General features: G+C 39.1%; 1 protein-coding gene across 6 annotated transcripts in view; it reads right to left on the bottom strand.

Annotated features, from left to right (window-relative positions):
- Positions 1 to 23,724, bottom strand: part of KCNIP4 (potassium voltage-gated channel interacting protein 4) — a 1,166,664-nt gene that overhangs the window by 15,454 nt on the left and 1,127,486 nt on the right. For all 6 annotated transcript variants that reach the window (XM_040486963.1, XM_040486971.1, XM_040486966.1 and 3 more), the window contains 2 exons: positions 18,807 to 18,876; positions 10,965 to 11,035 (listed from right to left, as the gene is read on the bottom strand). In XM_040486963.1, coding sequence (XP_040342897.1) covers positions 10,965 to 11,035; positions 18,807 to 18,876 — 141 coding nt within the window. The remainder of the gene's footprint in view (positions 1 to 10,964; positions 11,036 to 18,806; positions 18,877 to 23,724) is intronic.

Below are 23,724 nucleotides of genomic sequence, written 5' to 3'. Positions count from 1 at the left end.
TGTGTGTGACTATGAGCAGCTCTAAGAAGATCAGCTAAGAAGCCCAAGAGTGACATGTCCAGGAGTCCAGAAGCCCAAGAGTGACTGAAACAGACTGAGAGAGATCAATTCTCAGAGACTGACTAGATGTCAACTGGGTTCACCAACATTAACTGACTGTTCTTTTTAGATGAGAAGAGATTTCTGGAGCTTCCATAGTGGTTGGAGTGTTAAAGTTAGAGGTAAATTCAGGACTGGGGCAGGAAAGATGTAAGATGAGCCCAGAGCATCTCATAGTGCCAGAAAATAAGGACTTGATGGAAGAAACAAGAAAGAAAAACAATCACAATGATGGGAGTATGTCGAAGGGACACAGGAGTCAACTGAAAAAGCTCCCAGTTGCCAAACTGTAACAACTTGAGCAAGAAAGTAAATAGGTTACACTGGATTATAACTCAAAATCCAAAATAAATATCCAAGATACAAAATAAATATTCCATATTGGTATAAGTGACTTATTGAATAAATTCATAAAAGGAGAAGAAGAGATAAATATCTCATGAAGAATTCCAAGTAAATTATGTAGAAATTCTATCCTCAAGGAAGTGGAGCATAACTCCCCATCCTAAAATATGGGCTGTGCATAATAACTTTCTTCCAGAGTATGGCTTGGAAAGAGGGAAAAAAGAGTAACTTTAGGGTTGCCTGGGTGACTCAGTTGGTTTAATGTCTGACTCTTGACTTCAGCTCAGGTCTTCCCTGCATCTGGCTCCAAGCTGATAGGAAGCAGCCTGCATGGGATTCTCTCCCTTTCCCTTTGGCCCTCCCCTCCCTCAAAATAAATAAATAAACTTAAAAAAGAAAGAGTAACTTTACAGTAGGGAATGACCAGCCCTACTTCAACCAGGTGGTCAAGGTGGAAGTCAACAGCCATAACTCATGTCGATACTAGGCACTCTTGCTTTTATGTGATAAAGTATGGCACTTTACTTCTGTGGACTTTTTGCCCAGAACAGACATCCCCAGTCTAATTATGAGAAAAAACATCAAGGAAATCTGATACTCTACAAAACACCTGACGCATACTCCTCAAAACTGTCAAGGTGATCAAAAATAAGAACTGTCTGAGGAATTGTCACATCCAAGAGAAGCCTAAGGGGACATAGTGGCTAAATGTAATATGGTATTCTACATAGGATGGTGGAACAAGAAAAGGGCATTAGGTAAAAACTACAGTCATCTGAAGAAAGCATGGACTTTAGTTAATAATGCATCAATATTAGATAATTGTAGCAAGTATACCATTTTAATGTATGACACTAATGATAGGGGAAACTGGGTGTGAGGTATACGAGAACTCTCTGTACTTTCTTTGCAATTTTTCTGTAAATGTAAACTGGTCTAAACTAAGAAAGTTTATTTAAAGAATGAATTTTAAGAACGAGACCTGACCTCTAGTCTGTTAGATAAAGATATTTATTGTATGCATTTCTTGCCTGTCTTATAAGCATCTTCTGTTACCCCAGGTTTCATTAAACATTAAAGCCTGTGCTATGAGGGGTTTAAGGGACACGCCCTTGGGGCCCACAGGGAGTGGTAAGCAAATACATGAAGAGCTGGGTACCCCATAGAAAGCCTAGGCAAGACTAAAGGGAAAGAGCAGGCCAGAATGATGGGTGACCAGCAAAAGTTAGGACACATGCAGCCTGGTCACATTCCCTGGGAATCAACAAAAAGGTTGCATAGGTCAAAGGTGCCCAGGTCAAAGGTATGGGTGGACCCTCATAATGAGAATGGTTGGATTTTTTTTTTTTTTTACTGTGCAATATTGATGTTTATTTTAATCCTTTCTATCTTGTAACTTTCATTCTTGCAAGTGCCTGCAAGGTAGACACTACAGAATGAAGGTAAAGGCTCACTGTTATTATCTGGTAACAAAGATTATTGATAAAACCTGTTTATCTTCTGCCTTCTTATTCTTGTCCAAATGTACTATCTCTGTGATAGTCACATGCTTGTCTTAGCCACTTCAGTACACACAAAGATAGAGTATTCACTGTCAGTCATGTCATCTTTAAATATAAAGAAAAATACCATTGATTGATTGATTGATTTAAATAATTTATTGTCAAGTTAGCTAACATACAGTGTATACAGTGTAGTCTGGCTTTGGGAATAGATTCCTGTGATTCATCCCTTACATACACCCAGTGCTCATCCCAACAAGTGCCCTCCTCAGTGCCCATCACCCATTTTTCCTGCCCCTCCCCCATCAACCCTCAGTTTGTTCTCTGTATTTAAGAGTCTCTTATGGTTTGCCTCCCTGTCTGTAACTCATTTTTCTTTCCTTTCCCCTATGGTCTTCTGTTAAGTTTCTCAAATTCCACATATGGGTGAAAACATATGATATCTGTCTTTGTCTGACTGACTCATTTCATTTAGCAGAAGACCATCCAGTTCCATCCGCATTGTTGCCAATGTCAAGATTGCATTCTTTTGTGAAGAAATGGGCAGAAGACACGAATAGACACTTTTCCAGAGAAGACATCTAGATGGCTAACAGACACATGAAAAGGTGCTCAATATCGCTCATCATCAGGGAAATACAAATCAAAACCACACTGAGATACTACCTCGCACCGGTCAGAGTGGCTAAAATTAACAACTCAGGAAAAAACAGATGTTAGCAAGGATATGGAGAAAGGGGAACACTCTTGCACTGTTGGTGGGAATGCAAACTAGTGCAGCCATTATGGAAAATAGTGTGAAGGTTTTTCAAAACTTTAAAAATAGAATTACCATATTACCCAGCAATGGCACTACTAGGAATTTATCCAAAAGATACAAGATTGATGATTTATAGGGTACATGTCCCCCAATGTTTATAGAAGTGCTGTCAACAATAGCCAAGTTGTGGAAAGAGCCCAAATGCCCATCAACTGATGAAAGGATAAAGAAGATGTGGTGTGTACACACACACACACACACACACACACACACACACTGGAATGCTACTTGGCAATGAAAAAGAACAGTTGGATTCTATGAAAATGGAGAGTATAAGCACCATGAGGACAAAAATTCATGTCTTCTGTTCATTGTTGTGTCTCCAGCACCCTGAAGAGTGTTTGGCACATAGTAATGCTCAATAAATATCTGTTAAATGAATAAATGAAATAAGAAAACTTCCGAAGCCACCTTTCCCTCCCCTTCTAATAGCTCCCTGGAATGGGCAATAGACAAGAACAGAATTATGTGTACAGGTTGTGCAAGTGTGTGTGTATGTGTTGAGAGATGAAGGATAAAACCTTAATGTGATGAAATCAGAATTCTATACCTCTTGGTAACACTGCCTACATAATTCTCACTGACATCTGACATCTCAAAAGAGCCTAGCTATTTAATTTTGACAAAATGACTCGTCCCAGAATGAAAGTTTTCCTATAACCATAAATTATATATTGGGAAAATATTTTTTTCTCATCACTGTGAATGACAAAGATTACTTTTTAGGCTTATAATGTCTACGGAAGGTGTCACTCATATTTTATTCAGTATGAATTGGATTGTCAGTGAATGATATTTTCTTGAAGCTTTGAACTGTATCTCTGGTGTCAAATCATCAGTCACCTGCAGGAAGCTATTCCAGAATTGTTCCAAAGGAAACATATCGTTTAACCCAGCCTCAATAATTCAAGTAAACTTGCCATTTGGGGCATGCTCAGAGGATTGCATTGCCCTGATGGTGATAATGTTCGATAGAAGGTAATTATTGAAATGGTGGTAAAGACTCAGGGTTGATTGTGTAGTCAACAATTGTGTCAGTAATCAATGATTTTTGTGAATGGGATGGATTGACTGGTAATTATAAAAGTTGGTGATAATATTCAGTAATCAGATCATAAAATGCCATCTTAGATGTCATCCAGCAGACATTCTGGCTCAGTACGTCAAGAGAAGTAGTCTATTATAATTGTTAAGAATGGGGGTTGGAGAACTATGGCCCAGGAGGTCAAATAGGCTCACCACCTGATTTTGTAAATAAAGTTTTATTGGAACATAGCTATGCCCATTTACGTAGGACTTTTCTATGTCTGCTTTTGTGCTACAACAGCAGACTTGAGTAGATACAATAGAGACTGTATGGCCTGCAAAGCCAAAGTATTTACTATGTGCCCTTTACAAAGGGCCTGATCCCTGGTTGAAACCATAGGTTTTAGAGACTTAGGCAGATCTGCGGTCCAATCTAGGTCCTGCCATTTAGGAAATTAATGAATTTGGACAAGTCACTTAACGTCTTTGAGTTTGGGGTTTCTCATCTCTACCATGTGGTCAGTAATACTGGCCCTTTATTTTTCACCTGCAATTCATCTCCTCCCTCCAAAATTTTTTTTTATAAACTAAAAAAGAAAAATATTGTAAAGACAGAAGGAGGTGGTAAATTTTGGTGCCAAAATTCATTTGGTGACAAAACCTGAAGTGAACTGACATAAAACTATTTCTAATCTATTTCTAATTATCTACCTATCATCGAAAAATCTATGTACCCATCACCTAATCAGTCTATATCATATTAATCAGAGGACACTAACAGATATATCAGTACTTCCAAATCTTAGTGGCTTAGCACCTTATCATCTCACTTGTCACTCACACACAGTGAAATAAAGAGGAGAGGGGGCTCTGTTCCATGCAGTCATTCTGAGATCTGAGCTCCTTCCCCTTTGTTGCAAAGCCAACTGAAATATGTGACCTCATAGTCCCCACAGATGGGAAAAGAGGAAGGCAATGTGGTCACTTCCACCCATATCCCATTGATAAAATCTCAGTCATGGCTCCACCTACTTGGAGGGCAGCCTGGGATTGTGGCCTACTGGTGTGATCAGAAGCACATGGACATTGGTCGTCAGTAGCAGTCTCTGCCATGTTTATCATTTATCATATTTTCGCTGCACAAACATTACACATGTGATTATAGCACCCTGCAGACCCTGCTGGAGACATTAAATAATATGGAACAGTATATGCCTGGCATTACCTAAATCTGAAAGGCTCCGAATGATAAAACTCAGCTGGCTTTGAGGATTTCAGATGACGGACTGGAGATCTACATGATACCTCTCTGCTAGGACAGCATAGTTGCTAAGAGATGCTTTCTGGGACCAGACTGCCTTGATTTTGAATCCTGGCTCTCCTACTTTCTAGCTGTGTGACCTTGGGCAGGCTGCTTAACTTCTCTGTTCATCCCCTTTCCTCATATGCTAAAAAAGGAGATAATAATAATACCTATGAAAATGAAGTTAGTATATGTAACACAGCCAGCACAGTTGCCTGACTTATATAAGCTCAAATGAGTTCTAAGCAAGAGTCAGTTATTACTACTATATGCAGCTATTATTATTGTTAATGCCATTTTAAAATAGTATAGTAACTGACACCCGGTAAGTGCTTATCATATAATTAGCTGCGGAACGATCTTTCGTAGCATCATGGAAAGAACAACCGTCTACTTTTGATTGAATATGTTCAATGACATGATTATTGTTTAACAAGATGACCAGTGTAATTATTAATTAATTGGCTTTGTTAGAAAAATGTCCTGTGTAATAACGGCTATGGCTAACATCTAATAAATATAGAGCATGAATTTGGTGCCAGGCACTAAGCCAAGCCCTTTACTGACATTATTACTTTTTCATGTTCATACTCCCCTATAAAGTAGCTTTGCTTGCTGGTATTTGACAGAGATGAACACTAAGGCCTACAGAGTTTATTTTACTTATTTATTTATTTTAAAAATATTTATTTATCTTGAAAGAGAGAGGGAGAGAGAGAGAGCACAAGCGGGAAATGGGTAGAGAGAGAAGGAGACAGAGAATCCCAGCTGCACGCTGTCAGCACAGAGCCTGATGAGGGGCTCAAACTCACAAACCTTGAGACCATGACCTGAGCTGAAGCCGAGAGGTGGACACGTAACCAACTGAGCCACCCAGGTGCCCCAAGGTCCAGAGAGTTTAAACACTCAGCCTGGGATCTGACAGCCACTGAATGGCAAAAAGAGGATTGGACCAATTCACAGCTAGGTCCAGATGCTATCCCCCCCCCACATCTTATTCACTCTGTCCTTTGGGTTTAAGCAAATTCAGGAGAAAACTTCTTTTCTCTTTATTACAGAATCAGAATGGCCTCTGCTAGGCTTCCCAGAATGCCACTGCTACTCAAAATACATTCGTTGCTGAATCATTTCTGTTGTCTAGAGACTTTCCAGGTAGCTGATCAATTGAAGAAAAATAATTACAATAGTCTGGTGTTAAATTTGATTTTGGTTTAACATTTATTAATTCAGCCATTAGTTTGTTCTTAAAGGAAAAGACATTATTACCAACACACTTATAATATATATTCATTACAACTAATTTCCAAATTATAATCGACATTCATCACAATTACCAGCATTTTACATAAATACTATAATAGCAATGTTGTGCACAGTCCCATATCATTAACACCAGACTAAATTTACATGTGAAATTGGATACAACATGCTATAGGTAATTGATCGTACATTTCTGATATGTAAGTAACTTTGAGTAATGAAATCGTTAGTATTTTTTGCCCTACTCAGTTTTTGCAAACTCATTTTGATTTCATTAGGTGAGTGGGAGCCATTGCCTTCTATATTATCGCTAAACTAAGGCTGCACCAGAATGAATCTTGGTGAAGTGTTGCAAATGCTAACACGAGATTATCATGGGGTGATCCTAAGCTGCCATCCACGGAAGAAATGTTACAGATGCTGTCCATGACATTGTCACATGTCTCCCACATGCTCAGCTACTGCTGTCTTCTACTCTTCTCCTGGTTGTGATATTTCTTGGTTAAGTTACAATAGATGACATGTTGAGTTTCCTGGCCCAGGGCCTACATTCTCGGTGCACTCAGTTTAGCACAAGTACCTAGTATATTTGAGGAGGCACTTTGCTCCCCTGAGAACTCTGCCCCTGGCTCCATTGACTGAGTGCTATCTCTGAAGGCGGTGCTTTCTTCTTTCATCCTGATTCCACAAAGTCCCTGCTCCCAGATAGCTGGCGATGCCCACGTTGACTTCCCCCTTCTAAACATGACAGATTTTGTTGAAATGTAAGTCTACCAATTTTATTTTGGTATCTCTTGAACTCATCTCTTCCTTATCTCCAATGCCTTAATTGTAGTTTGGGTTTACATCAGCTCCAGCCAGGATTCTTGGATTATAGAGCTGTTAAGTGAACTTCTTGTTTCTGGGAACATAGCCCTGATCCCGTAACTTCGCTGCTGAAAATTCCTCGGGGACTCCTCACCTCCCACAAGAGAATCCAGCCTCCTTAGCCTCCTGCCTCTGCCTCCTCATCCAGTTTTCCTTTTTGGGCCTTTTCCTTTGTATTCTAAATTCTAGGTGATTTACAGTTGCTTCCCCTTCATTCCCAGGCCTCTGTCTCTGCCTCTGCCTTACTCCCTGCTTCTTCCCATTCTGAGCCCTTATTCTATTAACCAGCTTGTGCTTGTCCTTTACACCTGATTCATCAAGTCCACAGGCAGGCTTCCTTGACACAGCCTTATCAGTACCTTTCCTTGTTGATTTCATTCATCACCTGCTTTCCTTTAACATGGCACTCACTGAGATTTCTGCTCATATGTAAGATGCACCGCCCTCGACTCCCCAAAAGTGTACCACTCCCAATTCCCTTGTTTCTGTTATATATATTAATGATTTTCCATCCAATTCCAATGTAGGTGTGTGTGTGTGTGTGTGTGTGTGTGTGTGTGTAATTTCTCCATACCACCAAACAATTCTTTAACACCAGCTGGGGGTCCTACTACTTAACTCAATTCTGACCCTTTCTCCCTGGAGATATAACCAGATCCCACAGGTTAAGGGCTCCGTCCTACAAGACTGACCTCCCCCCAGTTCAGATGCTAAATGCAAGTCCAGGTGTCATCTGTGCTTCTGACTGATGGTGTTTGGAAAAGATAAACAAAACTGACAAACTCACAGCAGGTTAAGAAAAAAAGAGAAAGACTCAATACAAAAAATCAGAAATGAAAGGGGAAATATTACGACGAATGCTATAGAAATGAAAAGAATCATAAGAGGCTACTATGAACAGTAGACTGGATGGCCTAGAAAAAAATGGATAAGCTCCTAGAAACATACAACTTGCCAAGACTGAATCATAAGAAATAGAAAGTCTGAACAGACCTATAACAAGGAGATTGATCAGTAATCAAAAATCTCTCAACAAAGAAAAACCCAGGACCAGATGGCTAAATTGGTCAATTCTGCCAGACATTTAAAGAACTAATACCAATACTTTTCAAACTTTCCAAAAAATTGAAGAGGAAGGAATATTTACAAACTCATTTATGTGGCCAGCAGTACCCTGGAACCAAAACTGGACAAAGATATCACAAGAAAAGAAAACTACAGGCCAATATTCTTGATAAATATACATGCAAAATCATCAACAAATTCTAGCAAACTGAATCTAACAGCATATTAAAAGGATCATACAACATGTCCAAATAATATTTATCCCTTGGATGGAAAGATGGTTCAACATATAAAAGTCAGTTAATGTGATATAACACAGTAACGGAATAAAAAGGAAAATCACATGATCATCTCAATAGATGCAGAAAAAGCATCTGACAAATTTTAACCCTCTTCCATCATAAAAAGAAAAAAAAAAACCTCTCAATGAACCAGGAATAGAAGGAAAGTATCTCCACATAATAAATAAATGTATGACAAGCCCAGAGCTAACATAACGCTCAATGATGAAAAACTGAAAGCTTTCCTCCTGAGATCAGGAGCAAAGGAAGGATGTCCAATACTGACACTTCTATTCAGTATAGTATTGGAAGCCCTAGCCACAGAAATTGGGCAAAAAAAAAAAAAAAAAAAAATTGGATGACTTGATATTATATAAAGAAAATCCTAAAGATCACACTAAAAAACTTTTAGAACTAATAAATTCAGTAAAGTTGCAAGATACAAAACACATACAAAAATAAGTTGTGTTTCTATACACCAACAATTTCTGAGGAGGAAATTAGGAACAATCTCATTTATAATAGCATCGAAAAGAATCAAAAAGAATATAATAAAAAATAGGAAATAATAAAATAAGCTTAATTTTGTGAAAATATTCATACTACCCAAAGTTATATGCAGATTCAATGCAACCCTATCAAAATACCAAGTGGTACTTTTTACAGAAATAGAAATAAACAATTCATATGGGACCACAAAAGACCATAAATATCCAAATCAATACTAAGAAAGAACAGGGCTGGAGGCATCACAATTCCTGATTTCAAAGTATGTTACAAAGTTATACTAATGAAAACAGTATGGTACTGGCACAGAGACAGACATATAGACCAAGGAACAGAATAGGAAGCTTAGAAATACATCCATGGGTACACAGTCAACGGATAATTGACAGGGTGCGAAGAATACACAATGGGGAAAAGAAAGCGTAGTTTCTTCAACAAATAGTATTAGGAAAACTGAATATCCACACTGAAAAAAATGAAATTCCATCCTTACCCAATCCTATACACAATTATCAATTCAAAATGGACTGAGGACTTAAACATAAGACCTGAAACCATAAAACCCATAGAAGTAATAAACACAGTGGAAAGATTTCATGTTATTGGTCTTGGCAATGATTTCATGACTATGATTCTAAAAGCACAGGCAAAAAAAGTAAATAAACAAGTGATATGACATCAAACTAAAAGCTTCTGAGCCTCAAAGGAAACAATCAATGGACTGAAAAAGCGACATACACAATGAGAGAAAATATTTGGAAACCATGTATCTGATAAAGGGTTATCTCCAAAATATATAAGAATCTATTCCTTCATCTCTAGTAAGCATCTAACAACCCAGTAAAAAAATGGGCTGAAGATTTGAACATACATTTCTCTGAAGATATACAGATGGCCACCAGGTATGTGAAAGAATGCCTACCATCACCAATCATCAGGGAAATGCGAATAAAAAACACAATGAGATATCACCTCACACCTATCAGGATGGCTATTATCAAACAAATGAAAGGCAAGAGGTGTTGATGAGGATGCAGAGAAATCGGAACACTTACACACTCTTGGTGGGAATGCACAGCTGCGAAGCCACTATATGGAAACCAGTATGGTGATTCCTCAAAAAATTAAAAATATAAATGCCATGCGATCCCACTTCTGGGTATTTACCCAAAAGTATTGAAATCAAGATCTTGAAGAGATACTAGAGTCCCATATTCATTGTGGTTCTATTCACGATAGCCAAGATGTGGAAGCAACATACATGTCCGTAGATGAATGAATAAAGAAAATGTGGTTTATACATGCAATGAAATGTATTATCCTTAAAAAGAAAAAAAGTCTGTAGTATGCAACAACATGGATGAAACTGGGGTCATGCTGAGTGAAAGAAGCCATCACAGAAAGATAAATATATGAACCCACTTATATGAGGTATCTAAAGTAGTCAAATTCATAGAATGGAAGAGTGGTGGTTGCCAGGGACTAGGACAGGGGGAAATGGGGAGTTACTTGCTGACTGACATAAAGTTTCAGTTAAGCAAAATGAATAAGTTCTAGAGATCTGCTGTACAACATTGTACCTATAGTCAACAATAATGTAATATACTCTTAAAATTTTGTTCAGAGGATAGATCTCATGCTCAATATTTTATAATAATAATAATAATAATAATAATAAATAGAAGTCTCAAAAAGCAAAAACAAGTTATTAAACCACCAAATTGAAAATTTCCCAGGAAATAAGACCAAATTTCTTTCAGTGTGTCTAAAGTCAAATCATATACATATATATACATATATATATTCACATATACATTATATATATACACATATATATATGTGTGTGTGTGTGTATATATATATATGTATATAAAAATTCTAAGACTTACCTCAAAACTCACAGCTCCATTGTGGTCCGTATCAAATGCATTAAACAGAAAATGCGCGTATGTTGTAGAGTCTGAAATGTTGAAAAGGGAGTATCGTTAATGCAGCAAGCACTTCAATAACCTACAGAAGACTGGCCTAGCATGCCCAAGGCTCCTTCTATTTGGAAAAATTTGCTCTGTCTCCTCTACTTGTGCTTTCTTCCCAGCTGCCCACCTTCTTCCAGTAGCGGATTGTGATTTGAGATTCATGGGAGTCAGCTCTCCACAACCCAGGGCATTGATCATACACATTCTCTGTAAGTTTCTGGCTGGAAATGCTCTGAACACATGGGAGTCTTGGGTGTATTCCCGGCACTAAGATGAGTAGGTGGTGTGAGGGCGAAGGGTGATGCGTCTGAAAATTGTTAAGTGCTCGTCAGGGGCTACATCTACAAGTAAAATAATAAAGATACTAATAGTGAGACGCACGTGAGTTGGTATTTTTAGTGTTGTTATTGTGAATGTGTTCATCAGTTTTACAACTCAGATAAAGACGGGGACTCAGAGAGGTTGAGAAACTCGCCTAACGTCACACAGTCGATTAAGGAGCAGCATGAGACACAACTGAATCCTTCTGACTGGAAAATCAGGCTAACCCATGGCCAGTGAAGTGGCCTGATGAACCAGGCAGTTTCTGTGGCCACCGTGGGAGTGAGTGGTTCTGAGGGTCCCTGGGCCCTGGGTGGGATTCACAGCTCTGGGACAGTCCCCCCAGCACCTCACAAGGCTGCCTGACAACTCTGAAGTACTCTGAAATCCAACGTTTCCACTTAGCTTGCCTCTACTGGGTTTTCCCTCTAATTTTTCCTTCTTCCCCTTCTACTTTTTCTCTGTTGTCTCCCTTCAGAGCTTTCTGCTTTTCATGGTAAAATTATATTTTTTCTTACTGTTTTCTTTTCTTAGTGCAGTTTTAATTTTTCAGTGCTTCTGTGTTTGACCCTTGATCAAATTTACTTGATTATTTTAAATGTTTCATCTATTGTTTTAGCTTTTCCCTTAACCTTTTTTATATTAAAAAAAAAAAAGTTGTAACCTTTAAGCTCATTGGCTCTAGCTTTTTTATCTTCTGTTTAAAATCTCCACTCTTTCTATTTTATAACTTCTAACCTTTATTTTTACTGGGCTTGAACAAAACTTCTATTCACCTTTTCCTTTATAAATTGCTTTTCTAAAAGCAGGTCTCAAGCACCCATGGCCCACTTATGGATGATTTATCATGAATGCTTCACCCAGCGGTAAATGCTATGGAAGCTCATATCTTTCATAAGGTAGACGGTACACTGCCTCAGTTTCTCAAAATGATGGTGGCATTTTCTTTTGCCTCTTACCTTTAAACACAATACGAAAAACCACTTATTTTAGAACATATGAATCATCAACACAGTTTTCTATGAACTAAGCCAGGACCAAAAATTGGTTCTAAATAGTATGTCCCATCATTGTATCTCGAGTGGATGTTCACATAGTATTGATGAGCTGCAGAAAGAAATCCTTTTAAATATGGATTATAACCAAAGGTTCGGTTCTAATCAATTTAGTGCCATTGCTAGGAAGTTCCATGATAGAGTTATCAAGAACTGACAGCCCATTTTTTATTTACAAAGTTGTTTCGCTCTCCATGGTTCTTTGACACAGACTTCTTGAACTATTTAGTGTCCTATGGTGACATAAGTTGACAGGTGGTGTGTTAAACTTACTTTCGGGGGAGAGAGAAAGAGGTTCTGTATATTTTATAACGAGCTTCATTAAGCAGGTCTCCTGATATCCTGTTTAGACAATCAGGGTAAATGCCTTTACCTTAGCAAGCAGAAGTCAACATGAATAATGGTTCAAAACAAATGATGTTGGCAATTTTTTTTTAATTAAAAAAAGAAGCTATCATGAACATACAATTATTAGCCTTCTTAAATGGGATCACTCTAGCTTTAAAGCCTGACATGTGGGACATATAGTCTCGAGGTTTGCTCTGATGTGGTACAGAGGACTCCTTGTTCCTCTAAATGAACTTTGGCTGGTTTTCCAGCTCAGATATACCATGCAGACAGCAGTCATTACTACCGTAGTGAAGTCAGAGTGAAGTCAGGTTTGAATTTCAGGTCTCCCAAATATTAACCGCACGGCTTTGGGAAAGTTGTTTAACCTCTCTGGGACTCAGGGTCCTCATCTACAGAATAACCACACCAGTATGTACTTCATAGGGCCATCATAAAAAGATTAAATGAGATACCACGTGCAAAGTGCTTACAATTGTCCCAGGCACATAATAAATGTTCAATAAATAGTATCTGTTATAATTATCCTTTCAAAGCCACCTGAAAGAAATATGAGTAATTTTTTTACAGATATAGTACATTTCCACCTGAAGAAGTTCTTGTGTTCTTGTGAAATCTCTACTGCGTGTCTAGGTGACTGACATTCTAATCTGATGCAACTTCACACTCTATAAAGACCAATAGAAGCAAATGTGTTATGAAGGGCGTTGCAGCTTCTGATGGAGTTTGGATTTTTTCTGACAGGCATTTGGCGATTGTGAAAGTTTCTGAAGAAGGGGAGTGATGTTCTGAGCTTTGACTAGACAAGAGGAAGGATCTGAGGCACTGGGAGCATCTGGCTGGGTACAGAGGTGGATGAATGAAGAAAAGGAACACTGTCCACAAAAACTTCTATCTCAACTTTCATCTTATTTTTTTTTAAGATTTAAAAAAAAAAAATTTTTTTTTTTTTTTTTTTTTACTTTATTTTGCAAGCAGGGGAAGGCAGAGAGAAAGGGAGAGAGAAAATCCCATGCAGGCTCTGTGCTGTCAGTGCAGAGCCCCACACGGGGCCTGATCCCACGAACATTGAGATTAAGACCTGAGCCGAAATCAAAAGTCAGACACTTAACTGACTGAGCCACTCAGTCGCCCCTTATTATTGTTCTTTTTGGGTAAATATTTCCTAAGATGGTGAATAACTGGCATCCTCGATTCTAGATTTCAGTGCAATTTGGGACTCAAAAGATATAACATTGATCTCTCTTCTCTCCACATGACCTGATGGGCTTTCTTTGGCCACGTTTCCTTACAGATAACAAAAAAACTGTTACTGAGTTTGACATGTTGAGAATGCCTCAGTTTCTTTACAATCTTACTGGTGAAGTTGAAAAAATGCGGAAATTTTATAGTTGGGGGACAAAATTTAGGGATGCTTCGGATAAGAAGGTATCCTGGATTCTATGTAGTTATCTACATTTAACAAAGGTAGGAACGGGTACCGTTAGTAACTTAGCTACGGTCACCTAGTTAGTTAATGCTAGAGAGTTGGTAACGACATCAAGACATTCCAACACGAATTCTGAGAAACAAAGGATGTTAGGAAGAATAAAGGATGCTAGAAAGAAAACTGAAGACTCCTTTGTTCCACATTTTATAGATGTCTTAAAAGTATTGTTCTACAATTTACAGTGGAACAACCTGAGGCCCAGAGAAATACACCATTTGAGTCATATGCCTTGGTGGTGACTCAGTCTATCCACAAACCCAGGACTCAACTTAGTCTAGTGAATTTAACCCAACTATTTCCAGACCACACCGATAATACCAACTAACCCCTTGATTAAAAAAGCCATCAATGCACATACATTTCAGAGAATTTGAACAAATGCAGTTGGTTATCATGTTCCAGGTCTGTGGATTGAAATCAATCTGGTTGATTTTCTTCTTCCTACTATAAATCGCTACTCCCACTTGAATTCAAGCATAAGGTACAAAATTAGTTTAATGCATTTGAATATATGATTCATGCACTGTTACTGAGGTAAGGCAGCTTCGTATACACGAACAGTAGTTTCTGTTTAATAAGGCCTCTGTAAATCACCCTGAAAATTCTTAGAAATATTGTCCCAGGTACAAGAAGGATCTGCAGTGAGTGGTGTTATTAAAAAAAATCTTTATACCTCTTGACCCCATCTAAGTGCCTCAAGAGCCTTGTATACAGTGACTGCTCAATAAGTGTTTATTGGCTGAAGTCTTGAGACTGGAACTAATTCATTTGCTCCTTCCATAGCTATCAGATGCCTGGTATAGGCAAAGTAAGTGCAAAATCTCCACTACATGAGGAGGAGTAGCTCAGGAAACTGAACTTTTCACGAGCTTTTAGAATGCTCTGTGAGCGGAGAGCTTCCCAAAGCTTCCACTGTACATGGAGTCGAAAAGGCATTGCTGTAACAAGACCAGTAACAGCTCCAACCAGCCATTCGTTTCCTCTCAGCTTGGTTTATAGGGGGCCCACTTTATTCCCCACAAACAAGCGGCTTCTGTTCAGGTCAGTTGTGCCGACATCCAGAACACCACACCAGTTGTGCTTGGAAAGCCATCTGGCTAAGCAGTAGAGAAAACTGGGAGCCTGACGCAATACAAATTGTAGCAGGTTCTGTGGATAAGACAAAGTATTTTCCTGGAGGAAACGGTGAGACGTTGTGATTTATGGACCCATCATTGTTAGCGCTCATAAGGAGAAACCTGCTGCTTTTAGACCAAAATACATGGCTCTATAGAACCGTGAGCATGGCCATAACACGAATTTGTCTGCCGTCAGAGATTATGTTCTTCCTCGGGACATTTCCCTTTTTCTAGCCGCGCTGCAAGATACAATTTGCATTGCGGTGTTAATTTCTTAGATTGTAAGTCATGATTCTTCAAGATATGTCACTTCCTTCAGTAATGGCTGGTACTTTTAGATTTATCCATTCAATTAACATGAATAATCAAAGAATTTTTAAGAAAGCAAAAGTGATTTTTCCTCAAATCCCTTTAGATTTGGTAAGAAGAATCATTTGCAAAGGATTGTGCTTAAGTAGATGTTCTCCAATGCCAAAATGCTATTTTTCAAATAAAGATAAATTTTTAATGTGGAACTCTATCCTATTTGTAGCATGTAGTAACTTTCATTTGAGATAATAAAAAGTAAAGAATTCATTTTGTGCTTGGTGCTTTGACATTACTGTTCATCAATATGCGGACAGACACTTAGATATAATGTAAACATGATTTTTCTTCAAAAACTCCATGGTTTTTAAATAACTTAGAAATATGTTAATGAAATGATATTCCAAGTTCTTTGTTAATGCAGACAATGGGCCCATTGCAATCTAGGCATCCAGCCCCATGACCAGTAGCTGTCTGTGGGTTGTTACTAATGAGAGGGGGTAAGGGGACTGGTCCCGATGAGAGATCCAAATTCATGTAATAACAGGTCACCTTGTGTTTTCTCAGAATTCTAATTTAATTCTTTTTAAAGGGCCGTCTTAAATGAAAATGTCTATTTTGACAACTCATGCGTAAAATTGTTTTTAACCCCCTAAAATATCGAAAACCAAAAGAGAGTCTAATTTGTGTCTGAAAAGAGCTAATATTTAAGTGTTCTATACTTTCAAAATGCCTTTTGCAAGTATTCTTCCGTTGTCCCGTTACAACCACCGTTTGAGATGCACGTCATTCATTCATTCATGCATGCATGCATCATTCGTGCAATCATCCCTGCTCGTTTTCTCTCATTTATACTATATGTGTCAAGGGTGATTACTTGTCAGTCACTGTCCCACCACCCGTGGATATGGCAGCAAATAAAACACAAAACCCTTTGGTCCCTCTTACTAGTGGGGAAAGAGACAATAAACAACAACAAGAATAGGTAAAATATGTATTATTAGGTGTTCTTGCGTGCTAAAGAGAAACATAAAGCCGGCATGGAGAGAATTTAAGGGGTTGTGGTTTATGATAGGGTGGCTAGGGAAAGTCTTGCTGAGAAGGTTGCATTTGATTTTTTTTTAATGGTTTTTTTTTTTTTTTTTTTTTTTTTTTTTGAGAGAAAGAGAGAGGGAGACAGGCAGACAGAGCGTGAGCAGGTGAGGGGCACAGACAGAGGGAGACACAGAATCTGAAGCAGGCTCCGGGCTCCGAGCTGTCAGCACAGAGCCCCACCTGGGTCTTGAAGTCCTGAACCCGGAGATCATGACCTGAGCCAAAGTCGGATGCTTAACCAACTGAGCCCCCCAGGCGCCCCAAGAAGATTGCATTTGAATAAAAGCAAAGGTGGTGGGACATTGAGATGGAAAAATAATCCCAGGCAGAGGGACTAACAAATTCAAAAACCCTGAGGCAGCAGCATGACTGGTGTGCGGCGGGGACAGCAAGGAAGCCAGTGTGGCTGGAACATAGTGAGTCCTTTAAGGGGTGTGGGATGAAGGATGAGGCAGAGAGGGAGCAGGAGACCAGGGATGACAACTTGTGGACCACTGTGCAGGCTGCGGCTTAGGCTCTGATGCGACGGAAGGTTCAGAGTAGAGCAGTGACCAGAGCTGGCTTATGCTGAACAGGATTACTCCGGGTCATGTTAGGAACCCCCGCTGCTGGGGGAGCCAGAAAGAGTCAGAATCAGAGACTAGTTTAGAAACTATTGCAGTTACCTTGGTGTGAGATGATGGAGCTCCTTTAAGCGGGAAGCAATAAAAGATGATGACAAGGAAATGGATGAACTTCTCTGCACCTTGGTTTCCACATTTATCAAGAAGGCAGAGTCACAGCTAGGGGAGTTGGGAGGTGGGCGCAGTGCATGCCAGGGTCAGGCACGTGTTCGACGCCTCACAGATGGTAACTACTTCAGCCTAGGTCGGTTTACCTGGAGAGATTCCTTTCTATTTCCTCCCTGTCCATCAGCTGGTGTGGTTGTGCCTGAAGGTGCTCTTGTAATGCTAGGATTTGAAGCCTAACCTTCCCTGTACACCTTACGTCAACATTTCCCATCTGCTCCATTAAACTAGAACATTCTTTTGGACCGGTACCACACCTTATTCCTCTTACATTACCAGCACCTAACACATAGCTGGGCACACAAGAGACTGTGTAACAAGTTTGACCAGGCCTCCTGTTGAATGACCAAAGGAGAACCTGCAAGGTCAAATGGCAAATAGTTTCCCACTCATCCCTAACACGTATGTGTTATCATTATGCTTTCCTTGTTTATTTTCCATTTAAAATAATATTTAGAGGTGTGCGTGGGTGGCTCAGTCAGTTGAACATCCAACTCCTGATCTTGGCTCGGGTCATGACCTCGGGTCATGGGATGGATCCCCACAAAGTCTCTGCACTGAGTGTGGAGTCTGCTTGGGATTCTCTATCCCTCTCCCTTTGCCCCTCCGCCCTCTCTAATAATGATAATAACAACAACAATGTTATTATTACTATTATTTAGGGTGATATTAATTTTCTCAGATGTAGGGAGAGAGGTGATAGTAAGAGGTCCTAAAAGAGAAAGGGCAGAAAGAACACTAGGTGAGGTTACAGAAAAATGTAGATTCTAAGCCATACCTGCCACTTAGTGAATGCGTGACCCTGAGCAAACCATTTAGCTGCTCTAAAGCCCAGATTTCACATGTGAAAATGGATGATAATTACATTTGTCCTAATTTTCCGTGTGCAGAGAATCAAGTGATACCTATAATGCACATTAAAGAGCTTTGTGGCATTTCTAGGACCAAGCCATCGTAGTCCAAAAGTGCTTGTGCATTTGATAGCCATAGTCTGAGGCACACAGTAATACTACTTTCTGCGTGCAACTGAAGAGTGAAATCCTGGATATTTGACAACTTGTAAGTAGCTCACTTTTATGATATATTGGAAATTATACGCACTCGTATGCTGTGTATTAACTCTTTTACATAGCGATTAAAAATGTAGAATCATGCCATAAAAGCTTAAACCATACTCAAGATTGCAAGCATAATTCTAATGGAGAGTATGTTAACAAGTCCACATTTGCACTTACCTCCCTGTGGAAAGAACTGTGAGTAAATCTCTTTGAAGGTTTCTTCATTAACAACACCACTGGGACATTCCTAAAGAAAGTCGTAGAGAAGCAATATGAGCAAAGTGTTCATAAAACTGATTTTTTGCACATTTTGAAACAGAACTCTCTTTGCTTTGCTGTGCAAAGCAGCACCAAGGAAGTTAACCACCCATCCATTTTCTTCAGAGGATAAAAGGACACAATAAATTTCTCTTTGTTCCAGTTCTCACAGAGTGAAAAAAAATTACAGATGTAAAAATCTTTGCATATTATAAATATTAAAGCTGGTCTGACACATTAAAGAACACACTGCTGCTTTTAAGAACACATATGCTTATTATCAACAAGGTAAGAGAAAATTACATTGTTTTTCCTAGAGCAATGATTGCAAGATGATTTGATATGCTCTTTGTTGGATTTTGGTGCTGTGTTCCTCTGGCAATTTGCTGGACCCACATAATCTGTAGTTCAGGGAGAAAATGGTGTGCTCCATTTGCTCTAAGATAACCCAAGCAGGAATGGTTCCTAATTTCTGTCAACAGTTTGTTCAGGAGTGCATAATAACATGGATTGTAACAAATGACCTTGAGTGAGACAAGACCTCAAGATATGTTTAATTTCTGGAGAGGAGGGTCTGAAAAGAGGTCTCAATGTAAAGATTTCCCTTTTTTGACCCATGGGTGGAGTTATTCAAGACTGATGGATACTGACCTTGGGAACTCTACTAATGTCAGATCACTGACCTGGTGGGACCAGAGGAAAAGGCTACCCCTCCCAGGGTAGATTAGGCATTTTCTACAAAAGGAACTAAAATCTAAAATATTAGAAGAGATCTGTGTTTGTGCTGAAAATGGGGACTAAATAAAGATCTTAAACAAAGATGAGGGCAAAACTTCTTCCACTCTCTGGAGTTAAAGTTGGTCTGGTCAGGAATCTGGAATGTGTAGCGACCCCTCGAGCAGCGAACACTGACAATCATGTGATAATCTGACATCACGTCACATGTGGGATGTTAATTGTACATTGAATGTGTGGAAGTGAGAAGCTCTGTCCCATCTTTTTGAGCAGCTTCTCATGGACAGTCCTGTATTATCTGAGCTCCCTTGCTTTTGGACTCATGGTGCTCCTATGCTGCCTGGCTCTCCCCAGGATTCACGGGGGAGCATCAGAGGTGTGCTAACTTCTCTGCCTTTACACAGGAATATTCTGTGTACTTTAAATTTGACATTGTTCCTGGGATGCTCAAAAATCATCTGATGTGGTTTTAAAGCTTCTCTTAACCCTTAAAATCACTGTCCCCTCATGAATAAACTTGATTTATTAACTTGATCTTTCTTTATTCCAATGAGCCAGTTACAGCTGTAACGGGTTTTACATGAGAAGTTTTCTATTTTCTCTCATTCATTGGTTTGAAAGGTAGGGCCTTTGATATATGAACACAATTTAAAATAATGGTTTCAATGTGAACTTGTGTTTACAGAGCTTGTCAATGCATATTTCTCCCATTTGAACGTTATAATAAACCTATAACTTAGGTATCTACATTCACTGAAGCAGAACTGGAGGTTCTGTGGTCAAGTTCCCTTTTAATCAGCTAGCCAATAGGGGAGCTGGAATGAGGGCTTGAGATTTTCCTGATTTTCCCACAAGATTTGGGATTAGATGACCCTTCTAAAAATAATCACCCCCCAAGGCCCTAAGAGGATTTGAGCAAAGAAAAGACAATCAAAAACGAATGAGAAGAGAAGCAAGTGAACTATTATAGTTAATTTTATGTGTCACCTTGTCTGGGTCATGATGCCCAAGTATTTGGTCAAACATTATTCTGGTTATTTCTGTGAGGGAATTTTGGATAAGATTTACAGTTAGATCAGCAAACGTTGAGTGAAGCAGATTGTCCTCCATAATCTGGGTGGGCCCCATATAATCAGCTGAGGCCTAAATAGAAGAAAGTTGGAATGCCTGGGTGGCTCAGCTGGTTGAGCATCCAACTCTTGATTTTGGCTCAGGTCATGATTTCATGGTTCATGAGTTTGAGACCCACATTGGGGGCTCTCTTCTCTCTCTGCACTCTCTCTCTCTCTCTCAAAATAAATAAATAAATAAATACATAAATACATAAATAAATAAATAACTTAAAAAGAAGAAGAAGAAAATCTAATCTCTTCTGAGCAAAAGGAAATCCTTCAGCACACTACTTTCTGACCTGATTTGCAACTTCAGCTTTTCTAGGTTCTATGGCAGACTGCCTTTGGACTCAAACTACAACTTTTTCCTGAGCCTCCAGCTTGTCTGCCTCCACCATCAGATTCTGAACTGGCTAAACCACCACAATCATGTGGGCCAATTACTTAAAATAAATCTCTTACTGTTTACATACACATCCCTTGCTTCAGCTTCTCTAGAGGATCCCAACTAAGATATAAATGAATGAACAATCAATGGCTACAACTACAAAAGGAAAAAGAAAATGGCGTGTATCTAGCTAATCACTCAAAAGTTTTGATTCAATGACTTTCAGTTGGCAGCAACAGAACCAATTTTAAGAGTAAATAAGCATCTTGCAGTCGGGTCCTCTGACACATGGAAATTGTCATTTGTTGGCTGTTTAACTCTGAGCCATCTGCTTGGGGTGGTAAGAAGAGAGCAAATAGATGGCTGTGCCACCAGGTGGCCAACTTGTGGAAGGTCCAGCTAGAAACCTACCTGGGAGGTAGACTCTTGCAAGAGATGAAGATGGAAAGTAAAGGGCCATCTGCCCTCAGCAAACTTGTCAGCTGCCTTTGATTGCTAGATGCATTCAGTAGATATATCTTATAACATGAAATCAAATTTAGAAATTGGCTGTCTCAGATTGTTTGTTTTATGTTCCATCACATGAATAAGTCAGATAAAACCCTCTCCGCCCTTTGAAAGCTCTTGGCCAAGTTTTTGGGTGGTCATTCTCACCAGGTGAATTTGTCTTTACCTATCTTGCATTCATTACATTAATTTACATCTTTAACCAATACATATTGTATGCTGATTATTCTCACAGTTCTCAAGGAATTGGGGAAGCAGCAGTATAAACAAGTCAAAGGTCTTGCCCTCATGGGGCCTACATCAAAAAAAAAAAAAAAAAAGACAAAAGAGATAAAAGGAAATCCACAGAGTCAGGATCTTGTATTTGTTCTAAAGAGTTCTTATGGAAAAGCAATGCATTTTACGACCTTCAGGTGAGAATGATCAACTAACTTCTAGAGGGCCTTAGTGATTTACAAAATGGTGCAAACGATCTATTCTCTAACTTTTTCCTCATCTCTTTTGTGGAATGGTTTCTGCACAGAAGTAGTATCTCCACCTCTCCATCAAGAATAAATTTGATCAGGCGGTGAATACAACTAAATATATATGATCAACAATGCAGCTATATTAGTAGGTTAACTTTTGTGGCAAACAAGCCCCCAAATATAACAAGTTTAAAAGAATGTGGTGTATTTCTTGATCATCTAACCATCTAACTTGATGGTTCTCTCCAGAATCTTTAAGGGACAGAGACTAATGGAATCTTGGCCATCTTCGTGTGGCTTCTAAAGTCTGTGATTTTCTCATCCAGAAAGAGAAAACGATCATTGAGGAGTGTCTGTGGGAAGTGTTTATGGACTAGGTCTCTAAGTGCAGAGTGCTACGCATAATTTCCACTCTCATTTTGGTAGAAATCATTTAATGTCTACCCCAAACAACGAGACAAATCTCACGTGCCCATTCACAGATTTGGTGAATGGTTAGCAGTGTTTGTCTCAGAAGCTTATTTGAAAGATGCTCCATGGGGCACCTGGGTGACTCAGTCGGTTAAGCATCTGACTCTTGATTTCACCTCAGGTCATGATCTCGCGATTGGTGAGATTGAGCCCCAAATCAGGCTCTGCACTGACAGTGCATAGCCTCCTTGGGATTCTCTCTCTTTCCTCTCTCCCTGCCCCCAACCCCTACTCTCTCTCAAAATAAATAAATAAACTTTAAAAGTTTTTTTTTTTTCAACATTTATTTATTTTTGGGACAGAGAGAGACAGAGCATGAACAGGGGAGGGGCAGAGAGAGAGGGAGACACAGAATCAGAAACAGGCTCCAGGCTCTGAGCCATCAGCCCAGAGCCTGACGCGGGGCTCGAACTCACGGACCGCGAGATCGTGACCTGGCTGAAGTCGGACGCTTAACCGACTGCGCCACCCAGGCGCCCCATAAATAAACTTTAAAAAATGATTATTCTATCAAAATGTGCTCTCCACAGAAAAAAATAAGGAAATAAAATAAAAATTGCCCATAATTATACTACTGTAAAGCTATTTTGGTCATTTATCTACATGTATATTAATACGCCATACAAATAAAATTGGGATAACACAAGAATATACTTTGAATCTCATTATTTTTTTAACTTAACAAAACATCCAGAACATTTTCCATGTCATTATTTTTAATGGCTGCGTAATTATGTGTCCACTGAATTTCCCATATTGTTGGATATTGAGGGGATTTTAGCATTGGGGAACTATATAGGAATAATGATGTAATTAATATTTTAGCACATACATCTGATTGCACCTATGGTTCTTTTTTTATGAATAATCCAGAGGGAGAATCATGAGACCAAAAGGTTTAAACCATTTGAAGGCTTTTTGTATGAACAGCCATATTGCTTTCCAGAAAGACTGCATCAACATATACCACCACTGCTGGTTTAGGAGAAAGCTTCACATCTAGACAGGCTGCTGACCAGAATCACATGGGGATTTGACATGCTCCAAATCCCACGACAAATAGCAATAATTTGCTTCCCTTGTGAATCTAATCATCATTCTGGAAAATACCAGAGGACATCAGGCATTTATACAGATCCCTCTGAGGGATAAAGGGA

This window comes from Herpailurus yagouaroundi, unplaced genomic scaffold, assembly GCF_014898765.1.
Source record: "Herpailurus yagouaroundi ecotype Mexico unplaced genomic scaffold, PumYag 28, whole genome shotgun sequence".
Lineage (NCBI taxonomy): Eukaryota > Metazoa > Chordata > Mammalia > Carnivora > Felidae > Herpailurus > Herpailurus yagouaroundi.
This window is presented reverse-complemented; position numbering and strand designations above follow the sequence as displayed.